The sequence below is a fragment of the Acinonyx jubatus genome, chromosome A3 (genome assembly GCF_027475565.1).
Source record: "Acinonyx jubatus isolate Ajub_Pintada_27869175 chromosome A3, VMU_Ajub_asm_v1.0, whole genome shotgun sequence".
Classification (NCBI taxonomy): Eukaryota; Metazoa; Chordata; class Mammalia; order Carnivora; family Felidae; genus Acinonyx; species Acinonyx jubatus.
In genome coordinates, this window is record NC_069388.1 from 72,076,490 (window position 1) to 72,093,290 (window position 16,801).

The window sequence follows — 16,801 nt, forward strand, 5'->3', positions numbered from 1 at the left end:
TTTCTGAGACTCCCCACTAGCACCCTGAAAATCAGATGTTTGGAAAGTAATCATCAGGGACGTGTTATTGCTTGAAAATTCATTCACTTGAACAATTTTTAAATTAAGAAAGGGAAGGGATGGAAAAATGTAATCAGAAAGTCATTTTCGGCTAACTGGCAGTTTTGAAGCACCAACAGTTATGGTAGAGAATTGAACATAAAACGCACAGCAAACCATCATTTACGCTTGACAGCATGGCCATCAGTTTAAAATGCTTGAGGCACAAAATTACCTCCCGTGCCTAATTCACACTCTCCTCTCCCTAACGGGCTTTTTGAGTAATAGGGTGTGTCCTGTTGGATTGAGTAATGTACTTGCAGAATGTGAGTTAGGCAACCGGTCTGGGAACTGAGAAGAAACATACATCCCTGAGGCCAGAAACAATACTGTTGGCCTCACATGTGAAGACTAGGAAAGAAGGTAACTCACCCAGAATTGTTATTTCCTGCATATTCCCAAGCCTTGTAGAGTGGATTTGGGTCTAGAAATGGAGATCCTGAATGTATTGATAAGAATGGGGAAAGGGGGGTGGGAGGCGATGAATAGTGCTGCCTGTCCAAACAAGACCCCCTGATGGGTAAACTGACCCTGAGGATGATGGAACCCAGGAGACACCTGCAGAGTAAGGGGAGGTTGACTGCTGAGTGATGGTATCATGGGAATAATAAAACCCACCTCAGCAATCTGTGGAACTATTCGTATTCTCATAGCAAATTTACTTGTTCTACTGTTCATGGCAAGTGGTTTATAAATCTTGCAATTTGTCTCAGAGCCATTCAGGCTTTTGTGGCCTTTCTGTGCCAGAACTACTGGCAGGGAAGTTTCTAAAGGGGGATTGTTGAAGGGAATGGTGACAATTGGTGGCTCTTGTCTCCCTGTAGCCCAGGGTATCAGTGGTGGGTAGTCCCCCAACTTTTGAACCTGTAAACAGCCAAATATGAGAAGGGGCTAGTGACCATGAGAAGTGTAGAGACTGAGCAAATATTATAGTTCTCTGTGATTAAATCAAACTCTCAACCAAGTTCATTGACACATTTACAATTACTTGTGTATAGGATTCTGCTGCATAGTATTGAGACGTAAATGTTCTGCAGTTAATGAAAATGACTACAATGGTTATTATTTTTACATGGTCAAACCAATTTTTCTCATTTTGTTTTGACAGTTTTCAAATCTTTTCATATAACTAGTATCAATCCTGATCATTTTCCCTGGTGTCGCTTAGACTACATTCTGTTTAACCATCATCGCACAGACACTTCCATGAGGTAAAAATCCAAAGCCTAGCTCATTGACATTTGCCGTGTCTTACCACCCCTTCTCCAAAGGAAGACTCAAGGCTGAGGATCTCCTGTTTTACCTCTGTGCTGCTGCCCCATTAATCCTTCACACAAACGTGCACATACACACACACACACACACACACACACACACACACACACACACACACTCCTTGAAGAACTCCCAAGAAAAATGTCCTGGATGTTGTAAGACATGAGTTGCATAAGGTCTGGGCCTTGAAGGAAAAAGCATTGGCCTCCAGTAGAGCTTGAATGAGCTTGAGGCAGTACAGAAACAGAAAGGTCAAGGTGGCCACAGCATGGTGAATGAGGAGAGCATTGTGTACTCAGAGGCTGCAGAGGGCAGTGGGGACTATGTCACAAAGGCCTTGTAGCCATTGTGAAAAATTTGGGTCTTCTTTTAAGTGTGGTAGGAAACTATTGAAGATTTAAAATGGAGGAGTGACATGACCCATCTGAGTTGTTAAAAGACCACTTTGATAGCATGTGGGATGAATTAGGGAAGTGAAGGCTCCAAGTAGAGAGATTTTCACATAAGTCCAGGTGAGAGATTTTGTGGCTTGGACAAAGGTATTAGGAACAGATGTGAATACAGGTGCATGAGGTTAGGAAACAGTGTCAAGGTAGAGCTGAAGGTATTGCTGATGGATTTGGATGTGGGAATAGAGGCAAAGAGCCCAGGATGAGTTTTGGGCATGAGCAGTGGGGGTGGATGATGACACCACTTATGAAGATGGGAAAATGAGCAAGGAAAAAGGTGTGTGTGTGTGTGTGTGTGTGAGAGAGAGAGAGAGACAGACAGACAGACAGACAGACAGACAGACATGGGGATAAGAGAGAAGGGTAAGGGGCACTCCTTGGTCTGTGCTGTCCATGATAAGTTTGAGGTGCCTGTTAGATATCCAAGTAGACATGGCACACAGGCCATCTGCAGTCCAGGGAGAATTGAGAGCTGAAAAATGGATGTTCAGCAATTGAAGGAATATTGACAGTACGTAAAGCCGTGGGAGAGAGCACCAGCAGAGAGATAAGAGCCTTCCCTGTGGTTCAGAGAATAAAGAGAGGCCTTAAAAAGTGACACTGTCCTAAGGAAAGCCTGGGAAGAGATGGATGTGGTTTTCATGTATTCAATAAATATTTGTTACGTGCTATTCTAGAGGCTGGAGATACATCAGTGAGTAAAACAAGCACAAATCCCTGTCCTCATGGAGCTTTTGCTCTACTGAAGGGACACAGTCAACAAACAAAATGTAAACACATCTGGTGAGAAAGGCTATGAAGGAAACAAAAGCAAACAGTAGCAGGAGTGCTCAAATCGGGCAGCTTGGTGGTATATTTTAAATAGCATGGTCATTTTCACCTTCATATAACTTTATTTTTTTAATATTTTTTAATGTTTATTTATTTTTGAGAGAGAGAGAGAGGGAGGGAGGGAGACGCAGAGAGAGGGAGACACAGAATCCAAAGCAGGCTCCAGGCTCTGAGGTGTCAGCACAGAGCCTGACTCAGGGCTCGAACTCACAAGCTGTGAGATCATGACCTGAGCTGAAGTTGGACACTTTATCGACTGAGCCACCCAGGCGCCCCACCTTCACATAACTTTAAATCATTACCTCTCCAATGGGTATTTGAATTTTAAACATGTTTTAGTTGAACAGGTTGCTTTCTCCCCCATTAAAGAGGCTCCATTACAGGGCCTGCAATAGGTAGAATGATTTCTGAAGGAGGATTGCCGGCCCCTGAAATCTCCCGTAGCCTTTGGAGTATGAGGCCTCCACACGATAGCATGGACCCTGCTTACTTCCCTGACTTCCTTCATGCTGCCGTGTACCAACTACATACTGGATACTTTACTGCAGTAGTTCAGCTACAACCATAAGTGCAAATAGCTTTTCTTCTGCATTTGTGACCTTGGGGATGGTGTTTACTAAGTAAAGCAATCAGGGAACCAAATTTAATTCTTCCAGCTCTACATCCACATGACCCTGAACAGTAATTTGACTGTTTTTTTTTTCCCACAAAATGATTCTGTTTCCCTATTGCAAAGGACCACCTGTCTTATCTTGTATTTAAATAAGAATGTGTAAGATAATCATTCTTAAGCATTTTAGTTGCAGAATCAGTGAAGCAGTAGGCATTATCTGGAAAAGGTTCAGATGTGTCTTCAGCTGCAGGACTTAAATTTTAAGGCCATTTTTAGCTTAATCCATAGTGAAATAATTGAGATAATTTTTGGAGGCTTTGCTTGTTAAGATATATAATACTGAAAATTATGTTTTCTAATGTATTTAAAGATTTCACTTTTCAGCATGAATCAGAATGTAATATTTTAATCAATGAATTGTATTTTTTGCATTACTAATCTCTTCAAAATATCTTTTCAGGAGCCAAATTTAGAAAGTATGTGGGCCATTCTGCACATGTCACAAATGTCCGCTGGTCCCATGACTTTCAGTGGGTATTGAGCACAGGAGGGGCTGACCACTCAGTTTTCCAGTGGAGATTTATTCCAGAAGGTGTCAGCAACGGTCTGCTGGAAACTGCACCCCAGGGTAAAACCAATTATAATTTTTCAAGCTTTTTTTTTTTTTTTTGGCAATAAAAATTTCAAAGAATGTTCTAACATCTCTCCTGGACATAAAGAGTTAAAGCAATTTTTGAAAAATTCATCCCTATAAGAAAATTTAAAATTAAAAGTAAAAACAAAACTTTTGAGTTATATGTGAATTAGTTGGTTAATTTCCTTCAAAAGATTTTGTTTATACCAGATGCCAGTTGAAGATCAAAGGTTTACATGAAGAATTAGCCTTTGAGAATGTCAGGAACAAATCTACCTCAGCCTCCTTAGGACAACTATAACTGTGGTAGGTCTACTCAGGCTACAGGGGGACAGAGGGACAGAGTGACCTTAGGAGTTGGCTCCAGAGTGAAGTTCAAAGAATGGTCCACAGTTGGGACTGAAGTCTTCTAGTTCACTGGATGTGTAGTCTTTTAATTTACTGTCATGCCAGCAGGAGTAATCAGGTAATAAAATTTGAAACCATATGAGGAAATGTTTTCATTGGGACAGTTTCTGCAGGGGTTTTGACCCTGGCAATTACTGCCACTTGGTAGATGTGGCAAAGGCTAAGAACTAAGTGGTTAGATTTCCCTTTATTTCAGCCTTCATTTTGGTAAAACGTTCCCCTGGCCTTGCCTTTTCTTTCTCTCTCTCTCTGTTTCGTTCTTTCCCTTTCTTTCTTTCTTTCTTTCTTTCTCTCTCTCTCTCTCTCTCTCTCTGGCCCTTTTCAAAGCAAGATTTAAAACACAAAGATTTGTTACAGAAGTGTGGCAATGAGTTCTGTCTGCTGGGGAGGGGTGGGGGAGAATTGCCCAGGTCTGTTAACGCTACTGTAAGGGGTGAGATGATGTGCTGAACTTAACCAAAAGATGGAAGGGATGGTGGGGGGGGAGACATTTTAAGAACCTACATCAAAGGAAAACTAAGCTATATTGATTTTTTTAATTTACTTTGCTAGAAGAAAGAAAATATTTTAAATGTATAAGCTATTTTGGGTCTCAGAACTTTTGCTTGTTTCTCACGGGTTGTGTTTCTGCAGAAGGTGGCACTGATTCTTACAGTGAAGAGTCTGATTCGGATTTATCTGATGTGCCAGAGTTGGACTCTGATATTGAGCAAGAAACTCAAATCAATTATGATCGCCAGGTCAGTAAGCAGAGGGCCTCCTAACAAATGCCTTACAGCCCAGAATGTCGATCTCACTGGATTTGGATGTTGCACTAAAAATGGCTGGTACTTGAGCAGAAGAGAATCCAGACAAGAATAAGGAAAATTACCTACTTCTTGTCTTTAAGCACAGATTGAAAATAAGGCATTTACCCATTCACATTATTAAAAAAAATTTTTTAGTGGAAAGTAGTACCAAATTTTTAAATTGAACCCATGACAGAGTTTTCTGCCTTTCGAGCACCTAAAACTTAAAATATTATTTTGCAGAAAAATGTGCAAGCAAGCTAAAGTATTCTTAATTTTCTTAGCAGATCTGAAAGCATATGTTTTCTGGGGTGCCTGGGTGGCTCAGTTGGTTAGGCATCCAACTCTTGGTTTTGGCCCAGGTCATAATCACATGGTTCATGAGTTAGAGCCCTATGTAGGGCTCTGTGCACTGACAGTGTGGAGCCTGCTTGGGATTCTCTCGCTCTCCCTCTTACTCTGCCCCTCCCTCATTCATGCACACACTCTCTCTCTAAATATAAATAAATAAATAAATAAATAAATAAATAAATAAATAATAAAAATTTTAAAGCATGTTTTCTTTACAGAATTGGTAGCTTTAAAGCCATGGTAGTTTTCAAGATAACTAGCATCCTAGTTTCTCTCTCAACTTCCGTATACCGTTATCCATTTAATTGAAGTTAAAACCCAAATACAATACGTATGATCTCTCCAGTCCGAAATTATTGCTAGTAGAAAAGTTACACAATTTCAAAAAAATTGGGTCCTAGTTTTTTTAAAGTAGACATTTCATTTTAGTGCTGAACAGTGAGTGTTAAAGAGAACATTCCTTCATAGGAATCTGGAGACATCTCACCTTTTTTGTGGTTGGTAACTGAAGGTGTTCTGTTTTCTTTCTTGTCATATCATGAAAGTATGTGAAGTAGACTCTGTCAGTGAACATGGAGTAAGATTTCCGGTTTCAGACATAGCAAATGTCACTGTTGCCCATGGAGACTTACCATATAGGCCTGTGGCAGCTGCTGTGTATTACTTGTCTCTACAGGGCCGGATCCTGCTCTGTATATACACCAAATCCAACCTCACAATAACCCTGAGATGTTAACTATTTTGCCCACGTCCACCTCACCCGTAGTATTGAGATAAGAATGAGGATCTGGGCTGCTCTCCAAAGCATACATTCTGCATATTGCTTGGCTTTGCCACTGCATAAGCACTGAAACTTTCCAGATGATAATTATCACTCGTTGATTTAGTGTTTGAAAAATTAGAGGCAGTCTGACTGATGGTTTGGGTCAGCTTCGTGACTAAGTCAGCTTGACCATGTGTTGATACAATGAATTATGCAACAAAACTAAAGATGAGGATTGAAAAGAAATTATTAACGTAGAAATATATACACAGTGAATAATGTTATGTCCTCATATCCAGGGGACATGGAATTTAAGCAAAGTGAACATAAAATTTAGGAAAAAAAGAAAAGCAATATCTTAGTTGGGATTTTTTTATGTAATAAAAGGTGTTAGTCAAAGAATGAAAAGACTTGACTATACTGAAATCCATGCCTAGGATTTATGTATTCTCCCTGGTATCTTAGTTTCTGAAGCTTTCGTCTATATTACTTGATTTACATTATTTTTTTGTTCTTGAATTACTCCTGAACAGAAAGTTTTATTCTATTCTACAAATGAGAATTTTAGGTCCACAGAGTTTATGAGACTTGTTCCAATAACCTGTAGAAATGCCAAGACCAGAATTCAGTGCTCTTGAGGAGTTGATGAGCTGAAGAAAGCATCATGGACTCAGATGGATAATTAGCTTAAGATTTTACAAGCTTAATTCATTGTATCTGCAGTAGACAAAGCAATAATGAGGTATCTTCTGAATCCTTTTTTTTTTAATTTTTTTATTAAATCTAAAACAGACTTAATTATAATATATCATCTTTCTAGTTACATAGCTTTATCAAATGAAAATTTTCCCTATGAAGATGAGCAATTACTAATAGATTGTACTTCATTTTGAATGTGTTAAGTTGATATCTGTTGATAGTAGGGCATATATACATGGTAGCAAAACAGACTAATTTTTTATCTACATTTAAATTGTAGGAAATGTTCTCTGAATCAGCAGCACATTTTAGGTCCTAGGTTAGGCCAAACTTTGCTCTAAATCTCAGAGTCTAATCTGTCAAGATGCATAAGGTTATGACTGAAGATAATTCCAGAGAGTGATCACCATGATTCATGAGGTCTGTGTTTTGCAAATGAATCATCAAGAGATTTCTCACCTTAGAAAAAAATTATAACAAAATATTTTATTGATTTTTATTGATGATTTTATCAAGTAATTTCCTTTCTTATTTACCAGAAAATTAATACCATATTTTCTGAATATGTATTATTTAAACTTAAAATCTTGAACCCCAGTGATTTAAAAGATATTTCAAGTTAGTTTTGTTCATTAGGAAGTAAAATGCAGTCTCATGTCTTAGGTATTCAGTTCGGTTTATCTTTTCAAAGAAGCCACTCTTGTTTGTCTTTTCTATTGTCTGTTTTCTATTGTCTATTTCATTTATTTCTAATTGTTTAAAAAAATTTTTTGATGTTTATTTATTTTTTGAGAGATAGGACAGATTGCAAGTTGGGGAGGGCCAGAGAGAGAGGGAGACACAGAATCTGAAGAGGCTCGAGGATCTGAGCTGTCAGCACAGAGCCCAATGCTGGGCTCAAACCCACAAGCCATGAATGAGATCATGACCTGAGCCGAAGTCGTCACTAAACTGACTGAGCCACCCAGGCACCCCTCTACTCTAATGTTTATTATTTCCTTCCTTCTGGTAACTTTGGGTTTAATGTATTCTTTTTCTTGTTCCTTGAGGTACATTTTTCCGTTGTTTATCAGAGAGGTTTTTTTTCCTTAATGTATGTTTATATAGCTACACACTTTGCTCTTGGAACTGCTTTTGCTGTATGGCATAAGTTTTGTTACATTGTTTCCATTTTCTTTTGTTTCAAGATATTTTCTATGTTTCTATGTTCTTCTTTGATCCACTGGTTGTTCAAAAGTGTGTGGTTTAATTTCCACATACTTAAGAATTTTCCAGCTTTCTTCCTGTTACTGATTTTACTTTCATACCACAGTGTCCAGAAAATATACTTGATATGATTTCTATATTTTTCAATTTATTGAGACATGTTTTGTGGCCTAACATATGAGGCATCCTGAGAAGAATGTGTATGTTGCTACTGAGACATGGAATGTTCTGGTTATGTCTGCTAGGTTACTTGGTCTGCAGTGTTCTTCATCTGCTGTTTCCTTATTGATTCTTTGTCTGGATCATCTATCCATTATTCAGAGTGACTCTTCCCAACTATTACACATTGATGTTTATTTCTCCTTTTAGTTCTGTTAGTATGTGCTTTATGTATTTAGGTTCTCTGATGTTGGGTGCATATTTAAAACTCTTATATCTTCTTGATGAATTTGACCCCTTTATCATTATATAATGACCTACTTTGTCTCTTGTGACCATTTTTAGCTTCTCATGTTCTCAAAAACTTGATTTCCTACAGTTAAAGACCTCCTGAGAATGCCAAGATATTAATAATTTTGAAACCTGAAGAGTCTCAACTAAATGTTTTCTGCTATGCTTTAAGGTTTACAAAGAAGATCTACCTCAGCTAAAGCAACAAAGTAAAGAGAAAAACCATGCAGTGCCCTTCCTCAAAAGAGAAAAGGCTCCTGAGGACAGCTTGAAACTCCAGTTCATACACGGGTGGGTGCCTGTCACCAGCCTTATCAGCAGAGCAGTGGGGTCCTCTCTTCTTGGCGCTGACCCACTTCAGGCTGGCTCTTCTCTCCAGTGTGTACTTACCTGAACTTGATATTTTAACCATGATTATCTGTCCAGTATTCTTAGTTGATGTTCTCTGGCCATAACAGTGTGTGTATCTAGATGTTTCCTGCTTCAGTGACTTCCATGATGGGTATGTTTCTGTGGCCCATTGTTATCATGCTCCATTGTCTCTGCCATTGCTGCTCCCATTATCCCCATATCTCCTGTTCTATTTAGTTGGCTCCACTCTGACAGTATTTCCTTTAAACAATTTTGCTCACATATGGCCAAAATAATTTTGAATTTTGAAAATCATATCATACACAACCTATCACCTTTGAGGTTGACATCTAAAATTTTTTGGGGTGCCTGCGTGGCTCAGTTGGTTGACTGTCCCAACTCCAGCCCAGGTCATGATCTCACAGTTCATAAGTTTGAGCCCCACATTGGGTTCAGTGCTGACAGCTCAGAGCTTGCTTTGGATTCTGTGTCTCCCTCTTTGCCCCTTCCTGGCTCATGCTCTCTCTCTCTGTCTCTCTCCCCTTCAAAAATAAATAAACATTAAAAAAATAAAAAAAAATTTTTTTCAACATAAGGTTAAATGATTGTGAAGAATATAACATCTAGTGTTTTATTAATACATCATTCATTTACGTGGATCAGTTGGAACCTAAATGTCATTGATATTTGTTTCTCACCATCATCAATTTTAAAAATACATGAGCTCATATTTCCGTTCCACTTCTCCCATAGAATATTACATGAATATTACACTAATGTAATATTTTTATGCTTGAAAGCCTTTTGTTGATCACCCTATCATACCTTCTGCGAGGGAAGAAATGTATATAAGTGCAGTTTAAATTTAATTCCCTGCCATCCTACGTCTCTAACTCGTGTTATCTAGTATGGTACCCACTAGCCACTGAAAGCCACTGAGTGCTTGAAATGTGGCTAGTCTCAATGCACACGTGTTGTACATGTAAAATGCACACTGGATTTCGAAGACTTAGCATGAAAAAAGAAAGAAAGAGATTTCATTAAGTGTTTTCTATTGATTGCATGATAATATTTTAGACATAATGGGTTAAAAGTTCTTAACATTTTTCATCTGTTTGTCTTTATCTTTTTTTAATATGACAATAGAAAGTTTTCACTTACCCACATGGTTTGCATAATATTTCTATTGAACATTGCTGCTATGATTGTTAATTTTTTTCTGGATTGAATTCTTGTTACAACTATTAGTATTACAAAGTTTATCAGACCAACATAAATATAGTACAGATTCTAATAAGTAGTTACTAAATGTAAAAAATTTTATTGGAAAAAAATTAAGATTTTTTTCACTGAGTTCAGATATGCATGTGTGTGTGTGTGTGTGTGTGTGTGTGTGTGTGTATTATTGCTAGATTGTGACAGTTTAGCATTGGTTCTATTCCCATTTTTCATTTTTTAACAGTTACAAGCACAGAGAGAGTTTATTTACATGAATAAGTAAAAGAGAATGGAAGCAACTTTATCATAGCAATGTTACTCAATTCTTTAATTTTTCTTGCAATACAGATGATCTATTTCATGATTTTGATATATCACACAATAATATAGTCTAATCTGCCACCTGTCAATTCAATCAAATCACTCTTCAATTTTGTTAAAAGCAAAGAATTGGAAACGACTTGACTTACAGAAGAATTTCATACCTAGTTGTTGGAATTATTCACTTTCAACATCCACACTTGAGTTTGTTTTGGTGTCCCTGGATGGTTCGATGCCCCAGGGTAATACACCACAGTGAAAGTCCAGGTGGACAAGAGGAATGACTTTCTAACATGAGAGGAAGGTGATTGAGAAAGGGGAGGTGAGAAGGGAAACCTCCCCATCGTAGATGTGTTCTCAGACTGGTCAGTTTTAAGAAAGAGCACATACAGGGGCACCTGGGTGGCTCAGTCGGTTGAGCGTCCGACTTGGGCTCAGGTCATGATCGCATGGTCTGTGAGTTTGAGCCCCGCGTGGGGCTATGTGCTGACAGCTCAGAGCCTGGAGCCTGCTTCAGATTCTGCGTTTCCCTCTCTCTCTGCCCCTCCCCAATATGCTCTGTCTCTCTCTCTCGCTCTGTCAAAAATAAATAAACATTAAAAAAAAAAAAAGAGCACATACAGTAGTTGAGGATCTAGAAACAAGTTCTGTTAAAATTATCAGCACACATTAGCCCTGTTAGAGAGTTGCCACATGTCCTCAGACGCCCTCACACCCGTGTTGAAGACGACTGTCCTAGGCAGCTATGGAGATCCCTGGGATTCTCCTTGTGCATGTCCATATCAACATGTTAGCTTTACCTCCTGACCTCTTCTGCTCTGTTCGTTCACTGTTCATTCAACTACCATGCATGTCTTGGACCTGTGCTTCAGTTACAGGGGCTACGACTGTAGAAACAATCTGTTCTACACGCAGACCGGAGAAGTGGTCTATCACATTGCTGCAGTTGCTGTTGTGTACAACAGGCAGCAACACTCCCAGAGGCTGTACCTGGGGCACGATGATGACATTCTCAGCCTGACCATCCATCCAGTGAAAGACTACGTGGCCACCGGGCAGGTGTGTAGTTCTCCTCTAGGATGGTGGTCTAGCCCAAGAGGATTTCATTTTGAGTCCACCTTACATACTAGTTCAAGAAATACTTGGTAGAAACAAACAAGAGGCAATAAGCTGAGGATTCAGTAAATGCTGCGTCATTTCATGATAGTAGAAGAATTAACCAGTACATTACACAGCACTGTTGGGAAGCCTCTGAGAGATTTCCTTCTGACATGAGATCCATAAATAGGATTAGCTAAAACTAAAGTAAGTTCCATGGATGCAGTCTTAATATATTTTCCTCATCACTGTATACCCAGTACTTCGTATATTCTAGGTAACCAGTGAGTGTTTATTGAATGAACCATCTTTTAGTGCTAGTATAACATCTAGTGAATAGTTATTTTTATAAAACTTAAAGTCATGCATTTTGCCTAAATCATTATTTTATATTTTAGCCGATATATTGGCTAACTTTGCTAGCCAGTGCATGTGTGTATACTTAATACACCACATTCTATACTGTAATTGGTGTGAGGCAGACCATTGACAAACCAGTGCACCAGTAGCCATTCCAGGGGTAACTGGGGCTCCAGACACCAGTGAGGCAGTTGGCTGGATTCTGCCCAGTTATGTGCATTGTTTTGTGTCCCATTTTCCCTTTTATAGTCACTACACCCAACAAGGTTCTTCTTTCCCTTACAATTAAGTGAGGAAAACCACGTTATTAAAATTTTGTTGTTGGGGATTAGTGTCAGAGAAGCTTGTGTTCCCTCAAGGAGAATCCATCCTACCAACAGGTAGGCCATGAAACTGTCATTTCCTGGGAGGAAAAGCAGAGCCAGGCCTTCTTGGGATGAGTAAGATATTTGAGATGGTGAAAGAACTCTGAAGATATTGCTGTAACAACACACAGGTGACTTGCTTGACCAGGAAGTGGAATCTTATGTGGAATTGGAAAGGCAGGAGAGAAAAATCTAGAACTCATACAGAAAGCACAGTGGACGTTTGACTTGCAGTTTTAAAGTACCTTGCCTGGGAGCCATGTACCAGGTTAGGCTGGGCTGGCCCCCAATTTGATGCCCAGAACAAGCCTCTTAGACTCTTTGTACCTCAGTTTTATCATCCTGAAAACAGTGATTTCCAAGTGTCTTCCTGCTCCCCAAATGTGTGGATGTCTGGGCAGCACTTGACTCTAAGGAACTCTGAAAGTGATTCTAAGGCATCATTCTTGTTATGATTTATAAGTGGTTAATTACACTCATCCTATTATTTAAGGTTGGAAGAGATGCTGCTATTCATGTGTGGGACACACAAACTCTAAAATGTTTGTCACTATTGAAAGGACAACACCAGAGAGGAGTGTGTGCACTTGATTTTTCAGGTAAGCACCAGTTTTCTGCTGAAGTCACTGATGGTTCTGCTTTACTTAGGGCTGGGTTTTGTTTTGTTTTGTTTTGTTTTGTTTTGTTTTGTTTTGTTTTGTTTTACAACCTCCTATTTAGTTGAGTTCTGTTTGTAATAAGGTAAGTAAGCCCTTTGTATGTTAGCTACCCATTCTTAGACTGGAAATCAGATATGTGAATACCTCACAAAAAAAATATGTGGCCTTTGGATTATACGAAAGGCCTTTCCCAGTCTTGTTCATGTCCTCTCTCCCAAGTCATTACCCAGAGCTCACACTGTGTTCTGCATTTGCTTGAGCAATTTGAAATCCAGAGCAGCTGTTGCTGTAGATAGTTTTAGTTGCAAACGTCTGGCAGTGACTCAGAACATCAATTTCATCTCTCCAAAGAGGTGGGAGCACAGCACTTGCAATTTAAAATATAAAGAACTAGAGGGAGGGCTGCAAATTCTCTGCAAAAGGCCACTTGACAACACTCGTGTTTTGAAAATAAATTTCATATTTGAAAAATAGAACTGGATTTTCCATCTCTTTAATTTAGAATTTGAACGCAGTGCTAGTAGAATACTAACTGATGAATGTAATTTTCTTTAGGGTGAGGCCGTATCTTTAAGCTAGAAAGGAGAATAAGGGCCTGTTACAGAAGGTGTTTTTACCTAGAATTTTTAATCCCAATAGTAGAAGTTAGATTGGTAGAAAAAAAGTATAAACTTTTTACTGAAAACTGATACTGTAATTTCTTTATTTCTAAATCCCATTCAAATGTTTAATATGTGCAGTGTGTGTAATGGTAGTCATTAAATTCCATGACTCCACAACCGCATTCTCTTTCCTACATCCCTCACTCTCTAGTCTCCTTGCTCAAGCCCAGACTCCCTCTCATCTCTGCCATATTGGTCTTTGATTCCATTCCCATGTTCTCTGGTCCATCCTACCCAGTTCTGGAATCTTCTGGAAGCACAGTTACATTGCCCCCCTGTAGACTCATGTCAGTTGACTGACTCAGGGCCGAGCCCTCGGTTGGACATTCATGACCTTCCATGATCTGGCTTCAACCTTCCTTAGCAGTGTTTCTACCCACTTACCCATTCGTGTTCCTTTACATCTCCCTAAATGCAGGACTGTCCTTTTTTTTGCCCGTGTCCCTTTGTTCATGCTGCTGCCATGTGTCTGTTCAAGTTCTACCGTCCTTTAAGACCAAGCTGAAAGTTTCTCCTACAGCCTTCCAGGGAGAAATAACCTTGTCCCTTCTTCTACATCTCTTAGCCCATTGTTGTCATTGCTCTCATGCTACCTGTTGGAGTCCATGTGGTACAGTAGCTGTCTGGGTCAATGTTTCTCATTCAATAAGCTACTTGGGCAGTAGAGCCCATGTCTCTCTTCCCCACTGCACATATTGTAGTGCTATGGACACAGAAGCTCTTCCAAAAATGTGAAGGCATGAATGGAGCTTTGCCTAATATACTTTGTCTTGCCTTTCACTATTACTACTGGTACTTCACATTGTAAACTGTGTTGGAGTGAAAATTAACTTTATTTTTTCACCTATAGCAACATGGAACGGTTTGGGGCAATATTTTTGTGACATGCACATCCTCACATACTGTAAACTGCTGTAGAAATCTGAATTGTTACATCATATTAGAAGTTGCTCAATACTCTCTGTGGTTACTGAACCAGTAAAACTTAAGGCTAAACAGTTTCTACTCCACACTGGCAGGCATGTGAGGTCGAGAAAGCATGTGAATACCGAGGAAGCGAGAACAGTGGGAAGCCCAGATAACACACCAAGTCACAGCAAATACAAAGTCCTAAACTTCCAGAAGTTTGATGGACATACAGTTTTAAACTGGAAGTGTCATACATCCTTGATAAAGCAGTAAAATCTAAAAGGAAATCATAATTTGAGTTCAAACATGGTTCTCTTCTAAGGATGTGAGTGAATTTCTTCTGCTTTTTTCCCTCAATAGCCAGATCTCCCTTTTCCTAAAATTAACTTTGCTAGCCAATACATATGTGTATACTTAATATAAAAATTGTATTAATAAATATACTCTGAAAAAGTAGTAAGACACCCATTAAAGTAGCAAAACTAAATAAAATAATAAAACCTAATTGTGCACTAAATTATGGAGAACCTAATATACAGTATTCATATTTTTGGAAACATTAAAAATTGACTCAGTAACTCCAGCAGACAATTTGACAGCATATAATAAAAGCTGTAATTCAAAATGACAAGTATGTTGACTGTGTGTATTTCATACATATTTCTATGTATCAAGTTAAGTGAAAGAGAAAAATAGAACTCAAAATAGCATCTATTCACTGATTTCCACTGAAAATGTGTGTATGTAAATTAACATATAAACAGAGGGGCAGGAAATTTAGAATAATATAAATAGAATTTAATAATCATTAGAATCTTTTCTCTGTAAAATTAATTTCTGGGTTTTTACATTTAGATACATCAAAAGGTTACTTACATACCTTTTAGGGATGGCATTAAAGGATCAAAGACATTGAATACAGATACACTGGTACCCAGTAACTTGACCTCTGTATTTCCAGGAAGTTCTCTCTCTTCCATACCTAGTAGTTTGTAGAAGGAAAGATCAAGAGAGTTAAGTGAACTTTGAAATCTTTCCCTCATAAGGTAGCCCCTCACACCAGTTGCCTGGGGAGAGAAACCAGATGTTTTAGAAAAAGGTTGAGAAGCTGATTCTGTCATTGCTTCTAATTCCCATTTTGGGCAAATAAAGGAATAGTGTGATACAAATATTCTCTGCATAAAAAGGATATTTCACTCGCAACAATATAGTCTCTGTTGCCCAGATAACAATGACTGGGGTGGGGGGGGGGGGGGAGGGTGAGCCATATTTCTTCAGCAACGATGTACTGGAAGCCCTATATCACCTTACCAGCCAAGAATGGGAGATCCACAGAGTTTGGTGATTTGGCTGTGGTAAAAGTCAAACCGTGGCAGATCCTGAGCTAGAACCCACATCTCCTGGCCTCAGTGCAGGGAAAAGGCCACTAAGCCTGGGGTTGTGAGCTGGCAGAAGCTGTGCCCTGGAGCCCTCAGTGTCACCGACTCCGCCCAAAGGCACGTGTCTCCACCTGCCCCACCCCCATTCGCCAGTGTAAAGGTGGAATGGACACGTGGTACAGAGAGGCTTCCACATGAACATCCCCCAGTGAAAAGAGAGTCTTGTCCTAGAACAACCTCATATCACACATGTATGTGAATTGGAACAGGAGCAGCTCTACCTTTCTTTTGAAAAGTGATAGAAAAGTGAGTAGTCAAAACAGGAGATTATTAAGATTTCCCTACTTAACCATGTGAACAGGGCACCAACATTGGTCATTACCTAGCTGGTGGCACCATCTGTGTACTCTGGACCCCATATCCAGCCATCTCTTATAAGCCAGCTCGTTTGAGGAGGTTCTGTGGAGACCTGATAGTACATTTGCCCCTTATTAGAAAAAGAAATTATCATGGAAATACAAAACAGGCAAATGATGTGAAAAATAGACAACAAATAAGCAATTATACATTGGGGTTTAGATTAATCTATACTTACCACTGTTCCACAGCAAATGGAAAGACGTTTTTAATGAAAAGCATTTCTTACAATATAATCCGTAACTCTCGGTGAACAGGAATGAATGAATTTACATTATCTCACTTAATTGAGTGACTCCTTAGCTTTGTGAACGTATTAGCATTGTCTAGGGAAAATGGGCCCATCTTTGTTTTTGTGCTTACAAGATAGAAGGTGCTTCCACATGAATAGAAAACCAGAGTAGAAACAGAAAGTTTCAGCCACATAAATCTTTTTTAGTTTAATATTATCCTCATATTTTTTAAAATCTTCACTGAATAATACTGATTTCCCCAA

General features: G+C 39.0%; 1 protein-coding gene across 7 annotated transcripts in view; it reads left to right on the forward strand.

The window, feature by feature from the left end:
* EML6 (EMAP like 6) overlaps positions 1-16,801 on the forward strand; it is a 271,245-nt gene that overhangs the window by 160,001 nt on the left and 94,443 nt on the right. For all 7 annotated transcript variants that reach the window (XR_008289307.1, XR_008289308.1, XR_008289309.1 and 4 more), the window contains exons 12-16: positions 3,728-3,895; positions 4,943-5,049; positions 8,739-8,857; positions 11,329-11,515; positions 12,773-12,878. Coding sequence is in view for 4 of the 7 variants with exons in the window: in XM_027072439.2 (XP_026928240.1) it covers positions 3,728-3,895; positions 4,943-5,049; positions 8,739-8,857; positions 11,329-11,515; positions 12,773-12,878 (687 nt within the window). In the remaining 3 variants the exon portion in view is untranslated. The remainder of the gene's footprint in view (positions 1-3,727; positions 3,896-4,942; positions 5,050-8,738; positions 8,858-11,328; positions 11,516-12,772; positions 12,879-16,801) is intronic.